General features: G+C 37.4%; 1 protein-coding gene and 1 long non-coding RNA gene across 6 annotated transcripts in view; both read right to left on the reverse strand.

Moving 5' to 3' along the window:
* The window catches only part of LOC127871708 (serrate RNA effector molecule homolog), a 33,002-nt gene that overhangs the window by 5,251 nt on the left and 8,526 nt on the right, over window positions 1-19,225 (reverse strand). For 2 of the 3 annotated variants that reach the window (XM_052414847.1, XM_052414846.1), the window contains exons 6-16: window positions 17,490-17,659; window positions 16,662-16,773; window positions 16,226-16,265; window positions 14,559-14,660; window positions 12,770-12,902; window positions 10,346-10,456; window positions 5,484-5,653; window positions 4,743-4,883; window positions 2,314-2,508; window positions 1,854-1,941; window positions 1,481-1,554 (exon numbers count right to left, since the gene is read on the reverse strand). In XM_052414847.1, coding sequence (XP_052270807.1) covers window positions 1,481-1,554; window positions 1,854-1,941; window positions 2,314-2,508; window positions 4,743-4,883; window positions 5,484-5,653; window positions 10,346-10,456; window positions 12,770-12,902; window positions 14,559-14,660; window positions 16,226-16,265; window positions 16,662-16,773; window positions 17,490-17,659 — 1,336 coding nt within the window. Of the gene's footprint in view, window positions 1-1,480; window positions 1,555-1,853; window positions 1,942-2,313; window positions 2,509-4,742; window positions 4,884-5,483; window positions 5,654-10,345; window positions 10,457-12,769; window positions 12,903-14,558; window positions 14,661-16,225; window positions 16,266-16,661; window positions 16,774-17,489; window positions 17,660-18,023; window positions 19,188-19,225 lie in introns of those variants that run through there. The other variant, XM_052414848.1, reaches the window with a different exon arrangement.
* On the reverse strand, window positions 2,565-3,435 carry LOC127871721 (uncharacterized). Of its 3 annotated transcripts, none has more exons than XR_008045520.1 (3): window positions 3,406-3,435; window positions 2,678-3,057; window positions 2,565-2,641 (listed from the first exon to the last, which is right to left on the reverse strand). It is a non-coding gene; the product is annotated as an uncharacterized LOC127871721 (long non-coding RNA). The 3 variants fall into 3 exon arrangements; XR_008045518.1 differs by having other exon boundaries at window positions 2,678-3,333; XR_008045519.1 differs by lacking the exon at window positions 3,406-3,435 and adding an exon at window positions 3,302-3,365.

The following is a 19,225-nucleotide window of genomic DNA, read 5'->3' on the forward strand; positions in this document are numbered from 1 at the left end:
ATAAAGCCTTAATTAACAAGCAAATTCATTGAATTGATATCCCCCGCCAATATGCTTCTTGACCCAAAAGTGTTATATTTGACACTAAAAAAGCATTTTTTAAGATACAAAGGGCCATAACTCCGTTATTAACAGATGGTGTACAATGCCATTTGGCGTGCATCATCCTCTTATCCATTTGTATACTCATACCAAGTTTCAATGAAATCTGCCAAAGCACTTCCAAGATATGGCTCCGGACAAAAAAGTGCCGGACGGACAGATGGAAAGACGGACAGAAGGACAATGCCAATACAATATCCCTCCGCCGTTGGTGAGGGATAATGACATCATACAAACAGAACACAGGGCAATAAATCTTATTAAAGAAGTGTAGGGTTATGGTTCTTGTGCATGGCACATCTCCTCATTGATATCTTTACATATGTCCCTATAGGCTCCAATGAAAATGGCTATACACAAACAAGAGCACCGCTTAACGGGTGCCACGCTCGGCTGCGAAAGCTTGTCAGAATTGGGTTGTTTGTTTTTTTAAGAGGTCACAGTGACCTTGACCTTTGACCTAGTGACCCAACAAGAGATGTCAATTATGACCATGTCAGACATCACTGACAACCAAGGCCTGTGGTTTAAAAGAGATCTAAGAGAGTATCTATGGACATAAGTCCACAGGTATGTAATGAACATCAAAGAAGTGATAATTATATCATTTAACAAAAAAACTTTGACAAATCAATCATTTGGGTTATAAATAATCTAAAAAATATATCTGTACAGTAACTGTGAAAAGAACTTCAATTCTTGGTAAGGAAATATATAATATGAGATTTATAATTATATAAATTACTTCCCTTGAAAATAATTGTCAGTAACAAATCTCTATTTTTAGTAGCAAATAATTAAAAGCCACTACCATGACTGTAGATTTACCACTCAAAAAGTGCAGCTCCATGAGATACACATGCATGCCAAGTATATTAAGTGGCTATGTTCAATATTGAATAATTTTCTCCCTTTAAAAAGCTTATTACTTCCCTTAAATCTGTATTTTTTACCATAGACCGTAAAGGATGACCTTGACCTTTTACCACAATATGTTTGTCAGAAACACAATGCCGCCTTCTGCGCCGCTTTGATTCATTTAACAAAAATATATACGTGGGCAGGTCAGATAAATATGTCCATTTAAAGCTTATTACTTCCCTTGACTTTGTTTTTTCGACCCTTGACCTTGAAGGATGATGTTCACCTTGAAATTGTACCACTCAAAATGTGCAGCTCTATGAGATACACATGCATGCCAAATATCAAGGTGCTATCTTCAATATTTAAAAAGTTATGGCCAATGTTAAGGTTTTAGCACGACGCCTACGGCGGACGACGAGCTGGCTATGACAATAGCTCGGGTTTCCTCCGAAAACAGCCTCGCTAAAAACACATACAAAGCTATTTGACAACTGATCAGCCTATTACACAGTACCTTTAAGAGTGTCTCATCTCGCTCAATGGTGACTTCTGGATTAGTTTCCTCCCCTTCCTCGGCCCCTTCAATACCTGATAATTATCAAAGAAGTATTGCTAAATAGAAAATTTAGCCTACCAAAACAACAAGTTTGTCACTGACCTTGCTTTTATAATTGGTTAGCATTTACACAAAGGAAATAATGTCTATATCTTCCGCATTCATTTGTAAGGGCCCACAACTTTGCTTTTATAAATGAAATATAGTTTTTCAAACACACTTTACATACTGTGTTTATTCATTTTCATAGTGTTATACATTTGTACCAAATATGGTACAAAATAGTCAAAAATGCATGTCTGTCCTATAGCTATTATAATAATATCCGTACCGAGCAGTTCATCTTCCTCAAAGCTGCCTTCATCCACCAGGTAGTCAGTGATGTTCTTCAGTACAGGATTCTTCACAGTGAGGGCAAACTGCAAGTCACAATACAGGATATTGTATCTACAGCAAAGCTTTAAAGGTTACTGTCAATGGTTCACAGTAACTAAAATCCAGCTGCATTGAAGTTTTCTGGATACACATGTATTTATATGCTAGTTAGTACTCAAAACATTTATGTTCATGAAGTGAATATATGAATAAGTCCTGTTAAAACTTACAAAACCGGCGTTAGTTTTGTAGAAGAGTTGAAGGACCACAATAAAACATAGATGCCAAATGCAGTCAAATTACTGCCGCATGTGTTTGTCTTGTAGATTTTTCTTTCAAAACACACAACAGTCTACATCTTATGAGCTTCAACATATAACACATAGACACTCAGATATCTTTCTTTATTATAATACCTCCTTTTCTGAATCCTTCTTTTCATCATTCGGGTCGTCCCAAATCTTCCACTTGTCGTCAAAATTCTGTATGATCTTGGCGGCCAGCTTGATGTCCTGTTTTACGACCTTGTGATGGGCGGTGATGCCACTGACAGGTCTGACACGCTGCTTGAGCTCTCGATTCAATGTGGCCCCGAGGTCACAGTCTCGCAACTGCAGGCCAGAAACACATGATAGTTTACATGAAATTGAGACTCGTTCTAGAGAAACTGGACTAAATGCATGTGCCTGAAGTGTAGCCCCAGATTAGCCTTTGCAGTCTGCACAGACTAATCAAGGACGACACCTTGTGCAGTCTGCACAGACTAATCAAGGACGACACCTTGTGCAGTCTGCACAGACTAATCAAGGACGACACCTTGTGCAGTCTGCACAGACTAATCAAGGACGACACCTTGCGCTGCACAGACTAATCAAGGACGACACCTTGCGCTGCACAGACTAATCAAGGACGACACCTTGTGCAGTCTGCACAGACTAATCAAGGACGACTCCTTGCGCTGCACAGAATAATCAAGGACGACACCTTGTGCAGTCTGCACAGACTAATCAAGGACGACACCTTGTGCAGTCTGCACAGACTAATCAAGGACGACACCTTGTGCAGTCTGCACAGACTAATCAAGGACGACACCTTGTGCAGTCTGCACAGACTAATCAAGGACGACACCTTGCGCTGCACAGACTAATCAAGGACGACACCTTTTGCAGTCTGCACAGACTAATCAAGGACGACTCCTTGCGCTGCACAGACTAATCAAGGACGACTCCTTGCGCTGCACAGAATAATCAAGGACGACACCTTGTGCAGTCTGCACAGACTAATCAAGGACGACACCTTGTGCAGTCTGCACAGACTAATCAAGGACGACACCTTGTGCAGTCTGCACAGACTAATCAAGGACGACACCTTGTGCAGTCTGCACAGACTAATCAAGGACGACACCTTGCGCTGCACAGACTAATCAAGGACGACACCTTGTGCAGTCTGCACAGACTAATCAAGGACGACACCTTGTGCAGTCTGCACAGACTAATCAAGGACGACACCTTGCGCTGCACAGACTAATCAAGGACGACACCTTGTGCTGCACAGACTAATCAAGGACAACACCTTGTGCTGCACAGACTAATCAAGGACGACACCTTGTGCTGCACAGACTAATCAAGGACGACACCTTGGGCGGCACAGACTAATCAAGGACGACACCTTGTGCTGCACAGACTAATCAAGGACGACACCTTGTGCTGCACAGACTAATCAAGGACGACACCTTGTGCTGCACAGACTAATCAAGGACGACACCTTGGGCTGCACAGACTAATCAAGGACGACACCTTGGGCTGCACAGACTAATCAAGGACGACACCTTGTGCTGCACAGACTAATCAAGGACGACACCTTGGGCTGCACAGACTTATCAAGGAGGACACCTTGGGCTGCACAGACTAATCAAAGACGACACCTTGGGCTGCACAGACTAATCAAGGAGGACACCTTGTGCTGCACAGACTAATCAAAGACGACACCTTGGGCTGCACAGACTAATCAAGGAGGACACCTTGTGCTGCACAGACTAATCAAGGACGACACCTTGGGCTGCACAGACTTATCAAGGACGACACCTTGGGCTGCACAGACTTATCAAGGACGACACCTTGTGCTGCACAGACTAATCAGGGACGACACCTTGTGCTGCACAGACTAATCAAGGACGACACCTTGTGCTGCACAGACTAATCAGGGAAGACACCTTGTGCTGCACAGACTAATCAAGGACGACACCTTGTGCTGCACAGACTAATCAAGGACGACACCTTGCACTTTAATTGTATTTTTAGTTTAAAGTAAGTCTTTTAACAAAATACAGTTTAAACAGAGAATGTCTTCCCTGATAAACTTATGCAGACTGCACAGGCTAATCAGGGACATTACTTTACACACATGCATTAAGCCCAGTTTACCCACATCAAGGCTATTATGATATTTTACATGTAAATGCATATTAAGACAGATCTAACCAAATTTGAAACAAAGAAAATATTCAAGATAATGGATAGAAAAACTAGTAAGGCCTTAAAGTTAAGATAATAGAAAATACTTAGATTAACAAGGAATACATTAAGATAACAGTAAGATGTACCTTTATTTATGCAACTTAAGTGTATTTTGAGAAAAACGCAAGTCCTAAAAGTATGAAATATGTAAGCGCTGAGTATATCATTGTGTCCCTTTATTCATAACAAAAACTCCCAATATTTTTAAACAAATGCAATATTTACATATTTCAACATGATTTGAGTGTTCCCAGAAAAGCTAACCATTAGCTGATTTCATTCAAAACATTTGTATGTGCATGATGCTTTTTTACACAAATCTAGCTTACCCTGATATTATTGAGATTCCAGCATATCTCCTTGATATTGACGTTCCTGTCGAAGGTGACCCAGCCCCGTCGTAGGAAGCGTCTCTCGGGCTGCGGGTCCTGAAGGGCAACTCGGATAAACCCTGGATAACGCTTGCACACCTGATGATTAAACAAGAGAGTTATGACCACCTCTATGTAAAGCAATGAGGCGTGAACACCTGACCACCTCTATGTAAAGCAATGAGGCGTGAACATGACCACCTCTATGTAAAGCAATGAGGCGTGAACATGACCACCTCTATGTAAACAATGAGGCGTGAACACCTGACCATAAATTTTGATCTTCTAAATTATTCAAAGTCCAAAAGAAGGTCAATATAAAAGTCAAAATATGGTCAGGCTATGTGGCTGTGATGAGAGTGTTTAAATATAACATCTTTGCAAGTATCAAAGCTTTGATGAAGGCAGCCTTTATGTCATATGCAACATGTCATCTAAGGCACACCTGGTACAGGTGGACAGTTTAATAGATGGAAGGACATAGTAACTGACATGGCAATTGTTAAATACCAGCCAGCCAGTGGTATAAACATGTTGTTTTTTTCTCTCAAATGGAGGACATAACTCAGGTCATGTGGAATATATCAGCATTACATATTTGGACAGTTCCTTTTTACTATCTTCAAAAGGTAGGAGCAAACTACCTCTAATATCCATAAGACATCAGAGCCAAATATAACAATAATTATCTCGCCTTACCGCCTCAACTTCCTGTTTGGTGATAGACGGGGCTAGATTACGGAGGAATATGGAGCAGGTCTTGTGCAGGTTGCGTCTGGGCTGCTCTTTGCCGTCATGTGACTTGCTGTCGATGGAACCAGACTCACCCTCCTCTCCCTCCGCCTTCGCATCAGCCTTCTTTTCACTATCTGTAATTGAAGAAAATATCTTACAAGCCAGGGATAATTCCACCATGGGTATTATTATAAGACATAGTGCACACATTTTTTGAAAACATGTCTAATTGTCAACAACTTTGTTTTTCCCCAAATACCGTAAAACGCTGTGTATAACGCGCATTTATGTATAACGCGCATCTACTTTTTTTAAGCTAAAAAATCGGGAAAAAAAAGTTTTTGAAGCAAAAAAATCGAGGGAAAAAATCCGTACCGCAGGCTAACTGAAAATCGTTATATTTACATTGCCGATCTTACGTGTTTTATTGCTTCAATTAGTAATTATTTTAAAGACGATAACGATACAACTAGTTTGTGTGGTTTTTTTTAAATCATATTATGCGTAAAAATAAATGTTTGGATTTAAATATATTATGCATGAAATGCACACTTTCCACGAGGATACCATCAAGGTTTTCATCATATGTCTCCGAAGTAACTGTCCACGATCTTATCGTGGAGGAGTACACATGACGGATGGATTAGTTATAGCTAAGAAACTGATATTATCGATTGGTATTGTCATGTGGTTATTCATGCATGACTAATTCACAACCGCGCGGTTAATTTACATTGCCCATATCATGCTTTCTTTTGGAGTGTCTATAATTGACAGGAGACTTTAACGACTCAAACTTCTCAACACCATTACGACATTACCGGCGATAAACAAACACTGGAGGTGTAAAGCCGGTTGCCAGTTCGCATGTTTTGATAATAGCCCAGCTACACAAAACTTGACAGGTGACGCAAATTGCTCGATAATCACATCCTCAATCTTGACAAGACGTATGAAAACGTGTAAACAAACACAACATCAATTTAATTAACACATTTGAAAAGCAAGAAAAATAATCATAAATATATCAGGAAAGACCTTGCCGACATACTATTGTAAATCGACAAGTGCCCCCAAATAAATTTTGTAACCCTAGTACAGTGGGGTATAATATTGAGGGAAAACAATAACATTTAAATAAAAATGGCTTCCTTGTTTTTCATTCTTTTCTTCAAATTTATTTTAATTAATGCTCTGTACGTACCTGAAAAAGATAGAAAATATTTATGTTAACTTTATAATGTTTGTCCATTTTATTCAGATTGTAAATATAACACTATTATTAACATAGTTACAGTTAAAACACCGGGGAACAGAATGATGCAAATTACCGCAACTGGGTAACTGACAGGAAAAAAATGTCTTGGCATGGCTGTAGTTGTGCATAACGCGCATCAAGTTTTTAAAATGAAATTTGGGGGTAAAAAGTGCGCCTTATACACAACTTTTTACGGTAACTCCATATAATGGACAAACAAGAGAGTTTCTACATGGCATGTAGGGCTGTCACGATACGCCGTGAGCGTACCGCGGTATATCGTGGTACGGCAACACTGTATCGCGGTACGTACCGCGATATTTTACAGAATATGTATCTGTAAAGAAAACAGCAGAATAACAAGTTTTACAAACTTTATTAAACTCAATAATCAGAAAACATTGGTATCATAGTATGACAAGAAACTGTAAAAGAAACTGTAATAAACTTGATAGAAGTAGTCATTGTTATTGTTATTGTTATTCGCGTCTTTTTCTAAAATGTCCGCCATGTTGTTTACATTAGCTGTGACTACGATCTGTGTAAATCGAACGCTTCAAGGGCATGTTTAAAATGCGGAGTCAGCAGGTCCAGTATTGAAAATCCGTAGTGTTTTGACTCTTTCTCGACTTATTCAGAATCTTAAGATAACATGATTTGGAAGTGCCATGCTTTGAACGATCGATATACTAAAGAAAGAAAATAAGAAATAGAATAAACATCTTTTGGATAATTATGAACTTATTTGCAAAGGAAATCTGTCCCAAATTCCAAAAAAGGTTACGGACCCATACATCGCCGCATTTTAATCATGAAAGTTAAACATCCACCAGTGGAAGCGCTTGCTTGACCTGAATATTATTTATTTAGCCCTTTTAAATCGCTTCTACACTTTTCAAAACGATATCTATATCAAAATAATTATGTAATGTATTTATATCTGTGCTAATATAATAATATTAAAAAACCGGTGCGGCAACGCCGTACCGCGGTGCGATTTTTTTCACGACATGCACCGCGATATACCGGTATACCGGTGAATCGTGACAGCCCTAATGGCATGGTACTTTTGGTTTACTTTGGCTAAATAAAAGTTTTAAAATAGAGAGTCTAACATGTACACCTGGCTATTTTGTGTGCAGATTTCAATGATTGTGGAAAATCTTTAGCCTGCTTTCAGCTTAAATTAATAGTAATTAGGTACATCATTGTATATAAGTGGTACTGCTAGCTTTCAAAGATTATCTAATAGCAAATCTTAACACTATATTATATTGCATAATCATTTCAACTACATTATGGAGGAGTTTTTAGGTCTATTTGGAAATATTCTTTAAAACACAAATGTGAACCTTTTGGTCGAAGCAAAATATTTGAACTTCATGACATACAGGACTGGTGATTTCATTTCCTAAATCACCCTTAAGATATCTGTAGTGGCCAATATAAAAGCATGTTATGGAAACTCAGAAATCATCAACTTACAAGTACATCAATTCATGATGTTTCTTAATTTTAAATTCTTCTCAGCTATAAGTTGCCCTTTATGTTGCTTAGTACAAGATACAAAATACACACTTAAGAAATTGCACACAATGTCTTTGACTAAATAACAAAGTTGCACTATTCTTTAAAATCTTCAATAAATGACAGGAAAAGCCTGTTTGCTTACATGTAACAGTGAATAACAATTGTTCTTAAATGTTCCTTTGAAGCGCTTTTTTCCTCTTTTTGACGATGCTGCGAAGCAGCTCGTCTAAGTTATCATACCATGAAAAAATTCTTCACAATGGCGACCTATGTAAAAGACTGAGCCAGTCCGATTGAGATAGCTCGATTTTTCTAATCGGCATACCTCGCTGATTATCATTGATAAAGGTATAGGAAGCTCAGCTATAAATAGGACAGCATATTCTGGGAAAAGATTTAATAACAGTTTGAAAACGTTAATTTCAAATCAGTTATATTCAATCCATTATATGTTTATAAATTAATGAAACAACTATGCATTTTCTGTATTGTATTTGACATTTGTCGTGATTCAGTAAATAAATTGCGAAATAAAACATGTATAATTAACTTTCAATGTGATCATGAGTGTAAAGAAAACGAATTATTTCGAACCTGCCATTTGTAAAGGTTGTAGCGACTATGGTATATAAACAGCATAATAGCCGTTTGACATCTGTGAAACTCGCTCTTATGCGGGCTTTCTCATTTTGCATATTTAATAAACTTTTCAAACAGAAATTAAAGAGCCACATCAGTGGATACTATGTTTGATAATTCATTCGTTTGTTGGATATTGTTTGCTGTTTTAAACACATATTAGGTCATATCGCGGAGATTTAGTTAACCTTACCATGTGTTCATGGGCGAACTCACATCTTCAAGTGCTCTTACAACTATGTGCTCATACCTACTTTCGGGGATCATCTTGAAATTATTACCGTACTTAACGAACAAACATGCCTAAGCTTATTGAATTAAAGAAAAAAACAATAATCAAAAGAAAAAAAGTATATGTTCATGCACATGGGCATGTGAAATCATGTTCATACACATAGCATCATTAACCTCGGAAAGGAAACAACGAAATATAAAGTTTGGTATGATATACATGTGAAATTAAAGAGCATGTCATTATATGCTGAAACGTAATGTTATAACCTACAAACGTTTTACTGCAACATAACGTTTTTTTAAGATAAGTGGTACAGAAAATACTCGAGAATGTAACCCGCCTCCCAGTTTCGCTGAATGGATCAAGTTCCCCAAGGGTACTACTTCCCAGTACCCCCAATTTTGTTTTCGTACCCCACATCTTTCGTACCCAATTTTGTTCGTACCCAATTTTGTTTGTACCCAAATTTTTGCTTATACCCACATTTTTTTCGTACCCTATTTTTTTTTCCTACCCAGATTTGTTATCGGAACCAAATTTTTTTTCGTACCCAATTCTTTTTGGCATAATTTTTGTACCCAAAATTTTCCTACCCAGTATTTTCTTACCCAAAATTTTCGTACCCACAAACACAATTGTGGTGATGTAGATAAATTTAAATAGATGCTTTTATATCAATCCTCTTCAAAAGCATCGTCACACCAGTACTGTCAGTACTTTGATTTTTTTAAGCAGCCATAGTGAAAAAATGAGTTGCAAACTTTTTAAAATTAAACAAGAGATGTGTTTGTCAGAAACACAATGCCCCCTATTGCGCCGCTTTGAAATAATATGTCAATATATCATTTGGCAGGTTTAGAAATTATCTCCATTTTGAAGCTTATTACTTCGCTTGGATTGTATTTTTTAACTTTTGACGTTGACCTTTCACCACTCAAAATGTGCAGCTTCATGAGATACACATGCATGCCCAATATCAAGTTGCCATCTTCAATATTGCAAAAATTATGGCCAATGTTAAAGTTTTCGGATGGACAGACAGACAGACGTACAGTTCAACTGCTATATGCCACCCTATTGGGGGCATAAAAATTAGTTGCAAACTTATGAAAATTGTGAAAAAATGGCCCCTACTGAATATAGAGAGCGAAAGTAAGGTAATACCATCTTTCTTTTTTGGCTTTTCTTTGTCCTTCTTTGTAGGTTTGTCCTTCTCACTGTCCGAGTCTAGAGCACCAGATTCACTGCCGGAGTGCTTACTGTTCTTCTCCATGCCTGAACACAATTATACATTAAGACATGACAAGGAATCAATGACCCTATTTAAGACTCATGTTAGGCTATTGTCAAGCTCTATGGTCCCCTACCGGTGAAACTCCACCATTGTCAGATTTTTTTTTTTATTTGTTGTCATAGCAACCAGAATTTTTGACGTATGAACAAAATGAATTCGCGTGCATAATCTCCATATTGCCATCTTTCCATGTTTCAAGTTTCATGAAAAAATATGAAGAACTTTTAAAGTTATTGCAGGATCCAGAAAAGTGTCACAGACTGAATGACTGACTGACTGACTGACTGACTGACTGACTGACTGACTGACTGACTGACTGACTGACTGACTGACTGACTGACCCACACACAGAGCACAAACCATAAGTTTCACCGGTAGGGGACAATTATACATTAAGACACAGAATCAATGACGCTATTTAAGACTCATGTTATTTCAATTATATTTCTATTAGTATTGAATTCTATTAAAGTTATGTGAATGATTTCCTCTTAACCTAAACTACAGGAAGAACTTCAGAAATGCAGGTACATACACATATTTATAGTATTTCACTTAAAATCTTTTGATAAAGCTTACATTAAGCAATTAAGAAGATAGAACAGCAAAGACCTAAAGAACTTTCCCTGATTTGATTATATATATTCTTCTGAACTGACAATACAAATAGTTTGATGATAATGTTACACATTTTGAGGGATTTGTTAAAGAAATTATGGAAAAAACACATTTGTATGCACATAAAGTTTCAACACATAAAATCCAATATGAAGCACATAAAAATGTGTTAGTTTATAAAATTTGGCAGAATTACTTGTTCACTAGGTACAGTTGGAAAAATCAATAGTCCATTAGGAAAAGCTGGTGGAAAAGATGTAGGGACAGGAGTAATGTGCCAGGATAAATAAGATACTTCTGTATAAACAAGTATCACAGCTACACATAGCTATTAGCAAACAAGGGCTGTTTGTAAAACATGCATGCCCCCCATTTGGGCTGTCCATTGTAGTGGCAGCCATTGTGTGAGCACGATTTTTGTCACTGTGACCTTGACCTTTCACCTAGTGACCTGAAAATCAATAGGGGTCATCTGCGAGTCACGATAAATGTACCTATGAAGTGTCATGATCCTAGGCAAAAGTGTTCTTGAGTTATCATCTGAAAATCATTTTACAGTTTCGGGTCACCGTGACCTTGACCTTTGACCTTGTGACCTGAAAATCAATAGGGGTCATCTGCGAGTCATGATCAATCTACCTATGAAGTTTCATGATCCTAGGCAAAAGCGTTCTTGAGTTATCATCCGAAAACCATTTTACTATTTCAGGTCACCGTGACCTTTACCTTTGACCTAGTGACCTCAAAAACAATAGGGGTCATCTGCAAGTCATGATCAATCTACCTATGAAGTTTCATGATCCTAGGCGTATGCGTTCTTGAGTTATCATCCGGAAACCATTTTAACTATTTCGGGTCACCGTGACCTTGACCTTTGACCTAGTGACCTCAAAATTGATAGGGGTCATCTGCGAGTCATGATCAATCTACCCATGAAGTTTCATGATCCTAGGCGTATGCGTTCTTGAGTTATCATCCGGAAACCATTTTACTATTTCGGGTCACCGTGACCTTGACCTTTGACCTAGTGACCTCAAAATTGATAGGGGTCATCTGCGAGTCATGATCAATCTACCCATGAAGTTTCATGATCCTAGGCGTATGCGTTCTTGAATTATCATCCGGAAACCATTTTACTATTTCGGGTCACCGTGACCTTGACCTTTGACCTAGTGACCTCAAAATCAATAGGGGTCATCTGCGAGTCATGATCAATCTACCCATGAAGTTTCATGATCCTAAGCGTATGCGTTCTTGAGTTATTATCCGAAAACCATTTTACTATTTCGGGTCACCGTGACCTTGACCTTTGACCTAGTGACCTCAAAATCAATAGGGGTTATCTGCGAGTCATGATCAATCTACCTATGAAGTTTCATGATCCTAGGCGTATGCGTTCTTGAGTTATCATACGACAACCACCTGGTGGACGGACCGACCGACCTACCGACCGACCGACCTACCGACCGACCGACCTACCGACCGACTGACATGAGCAAAGCAATATACCCCCTCTTCTTCGAAGGGGGGCATAACAAAAGAAATGTACATGTATCATGGTAATTTTTTAGCCACACATAATTCTTTCCAAATGAATGAGTTAATAATTTATAACATTCCCATATTAAGTATCCCTATCATATCAAGAGATATTTACAAACTACTAAACTTCCTACCAGGCGGTGCAGGTTCCGAGTCACTGTCTGAGCTGGATCCAGAGCTGCTGTCAGACTCTGACCCACTCTCATAGTTGTACTCCTGCTTGTGGCCTCGGTGACGCTTCTTCTTCTTGGGCTTCTCATCCTCATCCTGTATCACGAAGAGAGTTGTAAGCATAGGGAGTTGTAAGCATTGTACATAGCCAACATGGTCACTTATCATGCACACTGCCAGTAGGGAGTTGAAATCATAATCATTGTACACCGCATAACGGGTGCCAACGCTCGGATGCGATTGCATTTTTTATAAATGAAAGCTTGTCAGAAATTATTATTTATTTATTTGTTTAGAGGTCACAGTCACCTTGACCTTTGACCTAGTGGCCCAAATATGGGTGTGGCATGTAGAACTCATCAAGGTGCAGCTACATATGAAGTTTCAAAGTTGTAGGTGGAAGCATTTTGATTTTAGAGCCAAATGTTAAGGTTTTAGCACGACGCGGACGGCGGACACGACACGACGACGGACACAACACGACGAGAAGGCTATGACAATACCTCGGGTTTTCTCCAAAAACAGCCGAGCTAAAAATTGATCAGACTTAGCAAGATTGGTTAACAAACACAACTATTTTATCATCAACAACTCAAAGTTTAACAAGGATAATACCTTCACCGCAGTACCATTATTCTGTCATTCACCTAATTAGCTCATGGCTACAAATCTGACAATTTTGCAAATGAAATGTACTTCATTTAAGTCCCTATTAAACTCGAGCATATATCCAAAATTAAGTGTATTAAAGAAGCACATAAATGTAAGATGTCAACATTAATACATAAAAAAATTTGTGACAAAAGATGTTTTTGAAAGCATAGACAACCAGGAATCTTTGTACAAAAAACAAGCATTAGAAATTGTTAAATCGTTTACATACTAAGGAATTGTATTCACTAAAGGAAGATCTTTTGCAAATACTTTTAAAACACTTGCAGGCCAGGCCTCAAAGGCTGTTTTTAACCCATTTATGCCTAGCGTCTAGAAAAAAGGCCTTGGCAAACAGCGTAGACCCAGATGAGACGCATGATGTGGTGTCTCATCTGGGTCTGCGCTGTTTGCTGTAAGGAATTTCTGTATGAAATATTCTAAATACAGAAATAAATATACTAGACATCCCTAATTTTAGAAATAAATTGATTCAATTTAGAAGGATGGGAGAGTCCACTAGGCATAAATATGTTAAGCTTAACTCATATTTAGTAAATTAGCCAACAATTAAAATACATACCAAATTAGAGTTGTTTGATCAGCTTGTTTTACCAATTTTAAATTATGGGTCAGAAATCTGGGGCTTAACTGAGTCAATTGCAACTGAAAGAGTTCACTTCAATTTTTGCAAAAAACAACAAGGCGTGAAAACACAGAATCAGTTTGTACATGTGGAACTTGGAAGAACATCCTTGATTACTAAAAGAACCATTAATGTAATACAGTATTGGTTAAAAAATATTCAGTTATAAGATCACAAGTATGTCAAGTGTATTTATAGCCACATGTGTGAGATTTTAATAAATCAACCAAATACACATTTTTGGGGAAAGTCTGTTTGTAATCTAATGCAGACCTTAGGCTTTCAATATGCAAGGCTAAACCAAGGTGAAGGACTATAAGGCCTGGCCAATGATAGAACCCATGATCCTCTAAATGGAGGCCCCTTTGATTTTCAAGGAACACATTTGTGAACACAATTTGGCACTGAAAAGATAGACTAGAAGAACTTGAGCCTTGACAGTGTTCTACTCCTACCTCACTGTCACCATTCTGTATTTCCTGCTGTTTCTTGGAAAACTCCTGGGCTTTCTTTGCCAGCTCCTTCTGCTCTGCATTGATCGTTATCTCCATGGGCTTCTGAGGACATAAATAGCAGCATTCATCAAAACTACTGTACAATAAGAACTGAACTTACAACACTAAGATGTGTAGCCTGGCCTTAACTCTAGTATGAAAAGTGGACATACAGACAATAGAAAGTTATATTCCAGTACTGGAAACTATATTTAAGAAATTTACCTAAGATGGGCCTTAAAGCTCACCTGAGACCAAAAGGACCTAGACTTTTCTGAAAAAGTGCAAGCTGATTCAGAAAGATGACTTATACTTAGTCTCTAAACATGTTTCATAAATTTGACCTGTTGACCTAGTTTTTGAGCTCACATGAACCAGTTGCAATCTCAGCAGAGATTTCAATGTTCTGACCAAGTTTATAGAAGATTGGCCAATTAATGTGGCTAATATAGCATCAAGTTCAACAAGTTAGTTTTCACTAAAGCCATTTATGGAGATCCCCCCCCCCTCAGGTGGCCGTGGTGTTTTTCAACATATCTGAAGTATTTTGGAACTCAACTGAGAAATCTTTTGAACAATTTTGATTTAGATTGCACTAAGAGTGTAACTTCTAGAGTGTTTACAAGGTTTCACTTTAGCCATACAAGAAACAAGAGATGTGTTAGTCTGAAACACAATGCCCCCTTCTGTGCCACTTTGAAGCCACATATTTGACCTTTGACCTTGAAGGATGACTTTGACCTTTAACCACTCAAAATGTGCAGCTCCATGAGATACACATGCATACCAAATATCAAGTTGGTTGCTATCTTCAATATTGCAAAAGTTATGACCAATGTTAAAGTTTTCAGACAGTCTGACGGACGGACTGACCGACAGTTAAAAAACTATATGCCACCCTTTAGGGGCATAAAAATGTCCCGCCCGCTGGATCTCAGGGCAGCTATAATTAGGCCAAATATCTGACCAAGTTTCATTAAGATTTAAATATTAATGTGACTTCTATTCTAAAGTATTATCAATGTTTTAAATATAAGGAAGAAAGCCACGCCCCAAGGCGGCCATGCTTTTCAATGGACCAGAACCATTTTCGTACTCATTCAAGATATCATTAGAACTAATGATCTGACTAAGTTTTATGAAGATTGGGCAATAATTGTGACTTCTCGAGTGTTAACAAGTTTTAACTAAAGCCATATAACGAAAACTGACATGCGCCCATGCAGCCATTTTTTTCAACCTACCGGAACTATTTTCATACTAATCCAAGATATTATTGGGTCACGTGTTCTGACAATGTTTCATGAAAATTTGACAATAAATGTGGCTTCCAGAGTGTTAACGAAGTAAATGTTGACGATGCACGACAGAAGACCCACAATGGACAACGCACGATGGACAAAAGGCGATCACAAAAGCTCACCATGAGAACGTTGTGCGCAGGTAAGCTAACAATACTATACTGAAAAGAAAACCAACAGAAATCAATATGTGATGAAAACGACTTAATTTTTTTTCAACAGTTATTTTAATGTATATTTCAAATTGAAATAAAAATGTATTTCTCAACATTCAACTTTATTATTCATAATGTATGTATGATGTATGTTCATGTGAAGCAAGCTTACGTCGGGACCAGCATCACCGTCCTTTTTCTTCTCTGGACTCCTAAAAGATGTCAATATTTTTTTTAGAAAAATGAACTTAAAATTTCGACAACAATATACATTAGACAAACAAGTTAAATGTTTCTCCAGATAATTATTTTTATGCAAATGATCAATTTAATGGATACATTTATTCATATGTTTTATTCTATTTATTTATTTTTTTTAATTATTTTACCCATTCCTGATTTCTTCATTGATTCATTCACAATGACTTATTCATTAAACCCTTAATTATTCATTGATTCAGTCATTAATCATTAGTTCATTCATGCATCATTCACTCATTCTTGAACAGTTAATTTAATTTATTCATTAATTATTCCCCTTATCAACTGATCCATGCATTTAACCATTTTACTGCAATTCACCCCACATATTCAGTACAATTGCATACATTTTCTCCACAGTCTCCGAGTTGTTCCTGCTGCGTGTGGTGTCCATTTCCTCCTCTGGCTCTTCCAGCACCTTCAGGTCCTCGTCCTGACCTCCCTCCATTAGGATAACAGCTGTGCACAAAAACAGGGCTTAATGCATAGGCATTAAGTGCAGTCCCAGATGAGCCTGTGCAGTTTGCACAGGCTTATCAGGTACAACACTTTCCGCTTTTATGATGTTTTTTTGTTTTAAGGAAGTCTTTTCTGAACGAAAAATCCAATTTGGGCAGAAAGTGTCATCCCTGATTGCCTGCGCAGACTGCACAGGCTAATCTGGGATGACTATTAAAGCACATGTGTTAAGCCCAACCTTTCCTTGAGCAAGGCTAAAATTGAAGTATAAAATATCATTAGCTTAAATTGTGGCTATGATTACCTATCCTCTTAATTAATACTTCTTTTTAAGCAGACATTGAGTTGCCTCAGAAGTCTTACTCATTCAACGATCCCTGGTAATTTACAAGCTTGCATATTGAAATTAATACGCTTGCAAAACTGGCATCCTTTGTTGCTATTACTGGACCTTTTTTCAAATCATTTTGGGATACATATTACAGCAGTTTGGGGACAAAAGTACCTAGTTTAAATTGGGAAATGCATGATGTAAAATTTTCTAAAATGTGAAATAATCTTATATATCATGCCTTGAAGAATATATTAGAAGCCTAAAACAAGCGAGAGCGTCGAAAGATGATTGATGTACCTCATAAAAACACTGGCGTTTTACATACATTAACATAAATAAAAAGGTCAAAATTGACACCTAAAAATGTATACGCTTTATTAACCTGCGTCAAGAAGCTTGACAATCCCTTCGTGCTGCTCTGTGTCACATGAGATGCTGTCCATGTAGCCTCTCTTCATCAGGTCAAAGAAGACGTCGCAGCGACGCTTCAGTGCACATCGCACCTCCTCCTGACGCTTTTCGAACTCCTCGGGATGGTACTTGGACTTAAACCTGCCGGAACATAGCAACGTTATGTTATGACTTCTGCAAATACTTGATAAATTTTGCAGAAGCTTAAAATATTGTTTTAAGACGAGCAAAAATGTCTTGTTTGTATGCCAACATAAAATCAATAGCTTTATTGAGACCGATCTACATGAAGTAGGGGTCTTATTTGACTTTTGTTGATTGTCTTCACATAATATATTTATTATCACGGGCAGAAAGTACAAAAACAACAGTTGGCATTTGTTATGACAATATTTAGAGCAAGTATTAAGAGAACTACTAATGCAACTCACTTCAATATCATTTTTTCATAACAACTATTGATACAGTACTCAAAAAGAAACTCAAAACATGTAAACCAGATTACCTGGACCTACTATATCCGGCATTTGCAGCACAAATGCTCCTCATTTAACGCGAGTATGTTTACACGCGCACACAAACATGTATATGCCTAACATGAACCTAAACTTTGATATGTATTAAAACTGCATTGTGCGCAGTTGCCCTAAAATTGATATCGCGGAATATTCCATTCTTTAGCAGCGAAATCCAGTCAAAGACGAGATCTCGAGATATCCAGCGCTGTTACACCACTGTATAGGGGGAAAACATGGTTAATTAAGTAATTTGTTCATTTTGAAAAGAGCATTGAACATTATCTTCATTATACATCCAATGATTTTTCATGCATAGGGTCTTTAACATAGTTTTAAGCCCCAAACAATTTAAACTTTTCATTATGCGGACAAAATTATGTAAATTGTGATTTCCATGAAAATAATGTTTTTATACAAAAAATTTACAAAGCGACCCAATATTTCAAAATGAACAATGAACAAAACAACATAAATATGTGAAAAAGAATTATTTTGGCAATAAACTAATTCTGATTATTATCCACTTTTAACCAATAACACTAACAGGTAGAGTTCACTGATAGATAATCACAAAAAATCCACTTATTTTGTCAGACAGTATTTTGACAAGCACAAGTTATCGAGCACTTGTCACAAAACTTTTATTAATGTTCAAATGTCTCTCACATTCTCCTATAACAACACTTTTCAACATAAATAGTGAAATGTAATAACAAGCAGCCTTGGTTCAAGCTTTGTGATTCTTGAAGCGGGCTTGCTCATGATTATTTTAGCATTCTAGTTACATTCCTGACACAAAGCAATACAATTCATTAGAATAAGGCTTGCCTAGCCAGATGCTAATGTTGATCACAATAAAACACATGCCTCTTTTTCAGATGTATGAAAATCCAGTTAATATGCTTTTTTTAAATGCTAGTTTCAATATCAGCATTCACCTTGTCTATATTTTCTTCATCATGCTATGAAAAAACCAAGGGTCTAGTTAGCCAAAATGCTCATATAAATTAAAGTATAGAACTTTTCATAGATATTTATTTTTCATGGACATACCCAGACATACTACATTTTGTTTCAGATTTTACGAAAATATAATTGCTTCTAATTTTTAATGAGCAGTATTTAAGCATGCATATATTTTCTTTTTGAACGGCTACAATAACACAGAGTATCTCCAACAAGTCCTTAC

This window comes from Dreissena polymorpha, chromosome 3 (genome assembly GCF_020536995.1).
Source record: "Dreissena polymorpha isolate Duluth1 chromosome 3, UMN_Dpol_1.0, whole genome shotgun sequence".
Taxonomy (NCBI): domain Eukaryota; kingdom Metazoa; phylum Mollusca; class Bivalvia; order Myida; family Dreissenidae; genus Dreissena; species Dreissena polymorpha.